Source organism: Austrofundulus limnaeus, unplaced genomic scaffold (genome assembly GCF_001266775.1).
Source record: "Austrofundulus limnaeus strain Quisiro unplaced genomic scaffold, Austrofundulus_limnaeus-1.0 Scaffold55, whole genome shotgun sequence".
NCBI classification, from domain to species: domain Eukaryota; kingdom Metazoa; phylum Chordata; class Actinopteri; order Cyprinodontiformes; family Rivulidae; genus Austrofundulus; species Austrofundulus limnaeus.
In genome coordinates this window covers 1,727,855-1,736,592 of record NW_013952457.1, presented here as the reverse complement: position 1 = coordinate 1,736,592, position 8,738 = coordinate 1,727,855, and the positions used below count along the sequence as shown (strand labels likewise).

Genomic DNA, 8,738 nt, shown 5'->3' with positions numbered 1-8,738 from the left:
GGTAAGATACACTTTAATTAAGGTCAAACCTTTTGTTGCTTCATATTAGTGTGTAACCTAATCAGCAGAGGTTGTAATGCATTAGTTATTCACATAACCTGCTAAACCAGTCAAAGATTCAGTATGACATGAATACAGTAGTGCTGGTTTAAAATATCCTGGACATTTGCATATTACGCTTTCCAAAGAATCTTCACAAGCACGCTCTGTGTTTTTCCCTTTATTCTTTTACATCTACTCACTTTCTCTTTCTCGTCCTTTCTCGTTGTGGCTAAGCACCCCCACCCACACACAGTTTGTTTTTAAACGCGTCCCTGGCCATGAAAGGTCTCACACTTAAGAGTGATTAAATACCTTGCAATGAAACTGAAAGAAAGAATATCGAGTTTTATAGATTCTAAAGAAGCAGATTGGAGCTTTAAGGTTAGGGAACACATCTTCAACTGTAAAATGTTTAGGCGTTGTTGAGCTGTAGAAATTTGTTTTTGCTGAAAAGGATTTAGCATGACTGTTTGTCACAGAGTCTGTAATGCTGATCATTAAAACACCTCTAGCTTTGAGCTGCTTTTGGATTTTAAAGGTTTTAAATGTGCAGTGTAGTTTGCATCTGATTGGAATTTTTTAATGTAATTTTCATCTTCTTTACAGTCTACCTGCACAAAGACAAGTGCCTTTTTGAATGTCTTATTTTGTTTTAAATAAATGCAAATCAATCAAATCAATGACTCATTGATGGGAAAAACTTGAAACGTGTATAAAATAGCTCAGATTCAACAACACGACAACAGTTTTTAAAAATGAATACACATTTTATGCTCTGATTTGCCTAAACATCCTAAATTGTTTGGTTCCATTTTTAAATAAATCCACCTATTCAGAAAAGAGATTGACTGAAACTAGCTTTCTCACTGCCTTGCATGCCAAAGTYTCAATAAATATATTGCATTTCTTGTTGACAGAGCATACTTTAGGGATGACTCTCAGCTACTATCACTTCAATTTTGATCTCAATACTTGTAAAATTGACCATTTTTGACTTTGCTAGTATTTATATATTTTTTACTGGGTTGACTCTTGTAGTTTTATATTCAAGGATTAATCCCTGAGAGATTCTTTAAAACATATTCACGGGTTAATGAGATATTTGGCAAACAGACAGACACTCCCAAAGAGATGAGGGCAATTACATTAATCACCAGCCTAGCCTAAAACTCAGTGCTGAAACTGATCCAGGCCTACATCGACGGAAATTTAGGTCACCACACACACGTGATCCATTGTCAAACCAAATGTGGCCAAATTTGTCATTTCTCCGTTTGAAATGGCCCAATTTCACATCTGACAAYTAGTCCCCAATCACTGAGCTGACCTCTAAACATCTGGAACACCTTTCAGCGAATTATTAGACACAACTCTTCAGTTTTGTCATCATTATGCTCATTTAGAAAATACTTTGAGAAAAGTCAAGTAGGGTTAATTGCAGCTTTACCTTCCCACCCTTTTGTCTTTCCCCACTTATCTTGTGTGTTTTTGTGACAGATGGTCACTGTAAGCTGCTGTGTGTTAAAGGTTTAGTGAACTGATTTTTTTTCTTTTTGGATCGGTTATGTAACTCTAACCCTATCACCTTTTCCTCTCTTCTCTACAATCCCTCCTAATGTGTCCTTTTACATAACAGTATGTGTGGAGCAGCACCTATTTTACCTGCTTCATTTACCCCTTTATTTTTAATGTTTTAAACACAAGTTGCGCATAGAAGTGCTGACATATCTGAGTTTATTTGGTGGGAAAATGTGTGAACATCACTTTTGTGTTTTTGTTCCGTGTAAATTAATTTTGTCGGCTTTGTGTTTCGTGTTGCTCTAAACGTGGCTCAAACTGAGAACTTCTCATCTTCCAATTACTCACCGCTGACTTTAACTGACAGCTCTGGTGTTTTTTCAGTTTCTGCTCAGCTTGTTTCTTTCTCAAACAGTAAAAGGGTGAAACTAGTATTCCACGAAGGAATGCATTTGCCCACTAGCTTGCATGCCAACGTTTTAATAAAATATCTTGATCAATCTGTTTGTACTCATATTGTGTGATTTGGATGACTCTCAGCTACTACCACACCAAATTTGAGCTCAGTATCTTTAAAACCAACTGAGTTATAGACAGTTTTTGTGTTTGCTAAAGACGATTAGCTGGGTTAACCATTCAAAATCAGATTGTCAAAAAAGTTTATCAGTTGTACGTTCAATAATGAATTTCTGAATTTCATTCAAATCTATCCTCTTGTTTATTATACTTTTGATTTATTTTGCTAAACACAAAAAGACACAGAGGTAAATAAATAGATATAAAAATACATAAATAACTCAAAAACCAGGAAGGAGGAACTAGGGTTACAAGGACCACAGGTCTTAACAGTAATTTGCCTCTATGAGGAAATCTGTCACGCACAAATTGAAGAATGTTTTACAGGATGTAGTCGAGAGGTAATCCTAGGTCAGAGATTCTGCATGCATGTTTTCTTTCTGCTCGTCATTGACCTTTCTCAGCAGCCTGGCTTCCTCCCACAGTTACAAACAATTTATGTAATGGGTGATCCTAAAGTGACCTTAGGAGCAAATGTGAGTGTGGGTGATTGTTTGTCTCTTGTTTCTTTGGGTTTGCCCTGTGATGGACGGTTAATCTATCTGAAGTGTGCCCTGCTGCTTACCTTATGACAAGTGGGATTGGTTCAGCCTGGCCCCCACTGTGATGAATTTTTGTGTTTACTTTCACATGTAAAACATCTGATTACACTTAAACAGCTAAACCTTTGAACCCCGTGTGTGTGTCCTTCATTTTTTGTAATGATGTAGATGTTAAGTCAAAAGTGAGACAGTTCTGAAGAACAAAAGTAAGTTTTCCTAAAGAATTCTTGAAACAACTAAAGATTTTATTACGTTATACTCAATAGAAACACTGTATATGCAGCTCTGAACCCTCCTCAGCTGTCGTTTCCCTGGTTTCTTGACCTTGCAGTAAAAGCATGGCAGCAGACCTTTGCATGGCCTCTTGTAACAGCTGATGTGTACATGATGTGGTGTTGATTCTGCTCTCTCTGTACTGCATGAACACTAACAGTCTGTTTGTGTCACAATGCTTAAACTACACCCAGAAGCTGGAACACAACCTTCCTGAGAAACTGTTGGCGGACCAGAAGAGGGTAGGTACTCACGGCGGCATGGCAGCTTCACTAACAACTCCAACACCGAAGAGACATGATTTTAGGCCTTAGTCGTTTTGGTCAAACCTCAAAATCAACGTTATACACAATCTCATGTTATATCTTGAAATGGTGGCCATCTTGAATTATATTGACTCCAAAGGCTAATTAGTTGTAGATGTACATCTAATTACTTTATGAATGTTTCACTGAAGTTGAAAGACTTTTTTTTTTCAACTCTACAGTTGAACACTGTCTTGAGTAGCAAAGCAGCTGCTACTGCCAGTGTAGCTAAGGTTGGAGTGTAGAACATTTTGATTATTTTCAATGTTATTTTTTAAATTTGTCACTGAAAAAGTAAAATTAGAATCAATAAGCATTGCATTCTTTAGCCTTATTGCTGGGAGTGGTAACGTCTTAACTCAGAAAATGGGGAAGCAAGACCTAAGTTTTCACCCTCACTTTAGAAAACTGGGGTACAGCTGCTACATTAAGCAGGTGCCTTTGCTGGCGACCTGGCTTGGCTACCACCATGCTAAACATTAGGTCATTATCTGTAAAACTGACTGAGTTCTGACCATTTCTGCGTGTTTTACGGTCAGTCGACTGTAGCAGCCCATCTTAAAGTGGGGTTGACTCCAAATGTGAATCATCATTCAGTACATCTAGTGATTACTTTCTTCAGGTTTCTATAAAACCTGCACAAACATTATCGTCTGACTTTGCCTTTCAGTGGTGGGCAATAAATATCCTGTTCAGAATATTATATGGTACCACCATGTAATAAGTACAGTATAATTCTGAATTCTTCAAATACAAGTTCACTTTAACATKGTGTCTTTAAAGAGTTCATGCTTAAAGACTTCAGAAAGAGTCTTCCAACATGGATTAACTGTCATGCACGATGCAAACTGCTGATTAATTAAATAATCTCCTGCCAATAAGCAATGGGAACCATGTTTTTTACACCACCTGCACAAAGTAGTTGTGAACCGTGGAGCATAACTATTGGACCTTATACTGTATAATCCCTCTGTCGTCTTTCAAGGACCACCTACATCTGACAATAATTTGCACATAATCACTTGCAAACACAAAATCACTGCTCCCTTTCTTTCACTTCGTCCCATGGGAGGTCTTGTGAGGTAACTAGGGGCTGTGGTTGCCATACCAACCACAAAGTCGTGCCTGACTGGATGAGTCACAGTGTAGGAGGGCTGCCCCCAGGTCTGCCTGAGTAAAAATCAGGACCTCTCACTAAATCGGGTCTCATAATGAAGGGGTCTTAACAGCACTTTGTTGTGGGTGGCAGATAATAAACTGTTTGCTGTGACACAAAGTATTTACTTTTTTGACAAATTTGAGACATTTTTAAATATTTGCAATAAAAAGTTTGATTATATCTCAATAAAAGTCAAAAACAGTATGTGTTTATTGTTGTAGCTTTCTGGAAAGTTTATTTTTAAAGGTTTAAAATGCAGAATAGATGGGCCGATGTTATATAATCTCCTTTTTCTCTCTCCGTTGCTGACGTCACATCGTTACATCCTTTTCTTTCTTTTTTTTCCATGATTAGGGTGAGGCGCTGAGACAAATTCTGGTGAGCCGTTACTATGGCAACTTCCACCGGAGTGGTGGGCGGAGGGAGAGCCTGACRTCATTTGGCAATGGCCCCCTCAGTCCGGTAGGATCAGGCAGGAACCAATCAGGTGAGACTGTAAGGCTGAAGTTGCTCATTTCTAACATTAAACACACCTTTATTGTCAATTCTTTTCACCAGCAGGTGTTTAAAAGCAGGAACCAAGAGCTTCTGACAAACAGGAAGTAGATTTTGTTGCCAGGAATAATAATATCATCAACCATTTGGTTTTAGTGTACAGAAATGCAACACAACAAAGTGAATGCACACACTCATCAACCACTTTATTAATGACACCGTTCTAAGTATTGGGTTTGATCACATTTTGACATCAAAACAGCCGTATTTATTCATCTCATAGATTCAACAAGTTGTTGCAACCATTCAGAGATTTTGGTCCATATAGACATGATAGCATCAAGGTGCTGCTGCAGATTTATCAGCTGCACATCCATAAATGAGTTGTCCAGTTATGGTGAGTCTGTTTGAACTATTTTCTGTTCTTAGCTGACAGGAGTGCATCAAGTGTGGTCTTTTGCTGCTGTAGTTAATCTGCTTCAAGTGTTAAAGATGGTATTCTGCATTTTTTTAAATTAATGAACTCATTTTGGCTAATGTTGCACTTCTACCATCTCAAAYCAGTTTGCTATTTCTCCTGAGAGGTGCAGCTAGTTGCTGCTGCCACCATTTGCATCTGCAAACAAACATACGATTTTAAGTAAATTGCATAAATTGTTGCGAACATTTTAATTATTTTAAAATGTCATTCTCGTGTACCACTATGAAATTTTATCAAGATTAAATTGTTTTGAGATGGAAGCAGCATTCTTTGGTCTTGGTCCACTTGAACTATGTTGCCATTTGGTCAAAATTAGGCTCCTTTCGCCAATCTAAGGTTGTTCAAACAGCTATCTACGGCAGGTAAGATGCTTATTGTTCATAATAGTTGAAACTTTTTACAGAATCTCACTTTAAAAGAGTTTAACTGTTGCTTTAGCATAAACAATTTTATTAGTTAATAAGTCTGTGAGGACATGTTTATTCTATAGCAGTAGCCAGTGTTGCAGGTTTGTTGTGTAATAAAAAGTCAGAGTAGCAGAGAAATATGACTTCAACACATTGAACACTGGATCTCACCAAACACCCCAAGATGCTGGCACACATCCAGACCACAGGAAGCCTACCCCCTCCTCCTTATGATAAACGTATTGTTACTGGGAGACGGGCTGCTGTTTCCTGAGCAAACAGCTTCTGCACCTGTTGCAGAAACGAGGTCCGTTATAGGAATTCCATATATAGGCTGAAGTAGGGGCCCCATAGGTCGGATGTGCAGGGATTAGTGCACAATGACTTTAACATCTGTGGCTTTGCACTGCAGAACGGATATGATTAAAGGTTTTATTAGAATAATAATGTTTTTATTGTAATGCGTACCATAAACGTGCTGAAGCMTCAACAATTAAACATTTCGTTTTGCATTTCTCGTGTTATTTAACTTTTTTATTTCTAAATTACCTTCACATATTCAACATTTTATGTAAATATTCATCATTTAAATGTGTCTACACCTGTGAATGCAATGTTTCCAGTTATACAGAATGAGTTACGAATCTTTAATCTCACATTTCTGAGTGCTTTAAATCCCCTGTCCTGATTTGTCCCATTGCCTTGTCTCTTCCATGCAGCTTTAGGGGGTCCAGGTGGTCTGAGTCGAGGGGAAATGACCCTTACAGAGGTGCAGTGCCATCTGGACAAAGAAGGAGCTTCTGATCTGGTGATCGACCTAATCATGAACACAACTAGTGATCGTGTCTTCCAAGAAAGCATCCTGTTGGCCATAGCGCTGCTGGAAGGAGGAAACACAACCATACAGGTCAGTTAGGAACAAATGTCTCTCACAGACACATCAACTCACAAKTAGAAGGAGCAGTTTTGTCTCTGCTCCCTACTGTTTAATGAATGCATAGCAAAGAACATCTGTAGCTTTACTGTTTCTAGATCAAATTGAAGGGAAATGAATGGAAGTCTTACTGTAGGAGTGTGTACAGTATGTGGGTCAGTGTGCCGTTATGTCTGCATATATACATCAACCTTTCCTTCTCATATCTCTGTCATAATGCTGAAACACTAATTGGTGTTGCTAGTTTGTTGTTTACTGTAACAAATAACGTTTAAATATTTTTGTGCAGTTTTAATTTAACCCATGTTCTAAAATCAGTCAATCTCTCCAGGTTTTCATTGTTTCTCTCTATCTCTATCTCTCCGTTAGTTGATCAGTTGCTCTGTCCATTTTGTCTGTCTGTCTACGTGTTGTTGTGTAAGGAAGGGGCTTGCATAATCAGATTAGAGCGAGGAAGCCACTGAGGTGGAGATAATGCTCCGGCTTCCCACGACTGCTGCAGAGCTGCGTCACGTGATCCGTCTGCGTTACATAAGCCTGTGTGAATGAACAATGAGGAATGTCTCAGCCTTCAAAACATTCCAGCCTCTCTCCTTTACGCTTTTCTGCCGACCGACCCAAACTGGGTCATGCTGGGGCTCCGGAACTGGGGCAGCGGGTAAAGCGGGGCAGGAGGGTCGAGGAAAACACAGAGGGGATTGAGGAGGGGAAAAAATGCCGGAGTTCCTCTTAAAAAAAAGGAGATTTCTCTGCAGAAACGTTGTCCTGCAGAGCTAGAAATGTACCATGTTGTGCAAATATTTGTCTTCCTCTAGTTACTGCATATTTCCCTGAATATTATCAACCATTTGAGTGATCATGAATCTTGCTGTTAATGGCAGAGTTTGGCTCAGAGGTTGTTTTTTTTCCTTTCACTATCTTTGTTTGATGCAACAAACTAAACACCTGTGGGGTGTCTGAGACCTCTCTCTTGTCACACAGTTAACTATTTACTCCTGGCCTACATAGTGCACAGAAATAACTACAATATATAACTCATCTGAATGCTCTGCCTGTTCTTCAGATACACACACACAGACCTACTATATGTGGTCATGTAAAAATTTCCAACACGTACAGCTGTAAGATACCTGTTAAAAACAAAAACAGTGGTGAGGAGCACATTCAAAACAGGATATTGGGATTTTAGGGGTTAATCCAGTAGCATTAAGAAAACCTCATCTTTCCTCAAAAAGAGGAAATCTTTAATGGAATGCTGAATCAGAAAGTTAAAAATCTTATAGTTTGATTAAATAATAACTGAGAAAAAAAGCATTCTGGAAAAGTTGAACAACATGGGAGGTTAAAGTCAACCTGCTGCTGTTATGTCTTTAATCCAAACAGGTAGTAGCAGTTTAAGGACGTGACGCGGTGTGCGATAATTACACAGAGGATCAATGAGGACATACAACAATTTTATGTTTAATAAAAAAAATGTAGTTAACCACAAAGGGAAGTGCTAAGWTTTGAAAACGGTATGAATGAGACCTCGTCACGTTTAACGCGTAGTGCTCCATTTCAACGCAGCTGAGTTCCTCATTTAGTTCTGTGATGCTCACTGAATTTCTGAAAGCACACCTATATGCTGAACATGGCTGGAACGATTAGTGATTTACACAGACTTGAATATAGATCACTAGACTGAGCCCCTCCCATACCGTCCACAGGTAGCGTCTGTGACAGCATGGAGGAGCAGAAATGGTGTCCAAAAAGGGCAACAGCTCACAGCCGCCATAGAAACTAATAGATAAACAGCAAGCTGAACCGGATCTGTTTCACAGATTATCGGTCATGTTTTTACAATAAATTAATAATTATGTTACTTTCATTCAACAATTATGAAAAACAGCAGATTAATACCAGAAAAATATATAATTTATAAGTAACAACGATCTAAACCAGACCTGAAGTCAGCCTGTAATTTAGACTTTAGTTAGTTGACAAATGATGACTTCAGCTAGTAATAA

General features: G+C 38.5%; 1 protein-coding gene across 1 annotated transcript in view; it reads left to right on the top strand.

Moving 5' to 3' along the window:
• The window catches only part of LOC106518058 (inositol 1,4,5-trisphosphate receptor type 1), an 83,663-nt gene that overhangs the window by 42,110 nt on the left and 32,815 nt on the right, over positions 1-8,738 (top strand). The window contains exons 41-43 of the mRNA XM_014009152.1: positions 3,146-3,193; positions 4,770-4,902; positions 6,518-6,705. Coding sequence (XP_013864606.1) covers positions 3,146-3,193; positions 4,770-4,902; positions 6,518-6,705 — 369 coding nt within the window. The remainder of the gene's footprint in view (positions 1-3,145; positions 3,194-4,769; positions 4,903-6,517; positions 6,706-8,738) is intronic.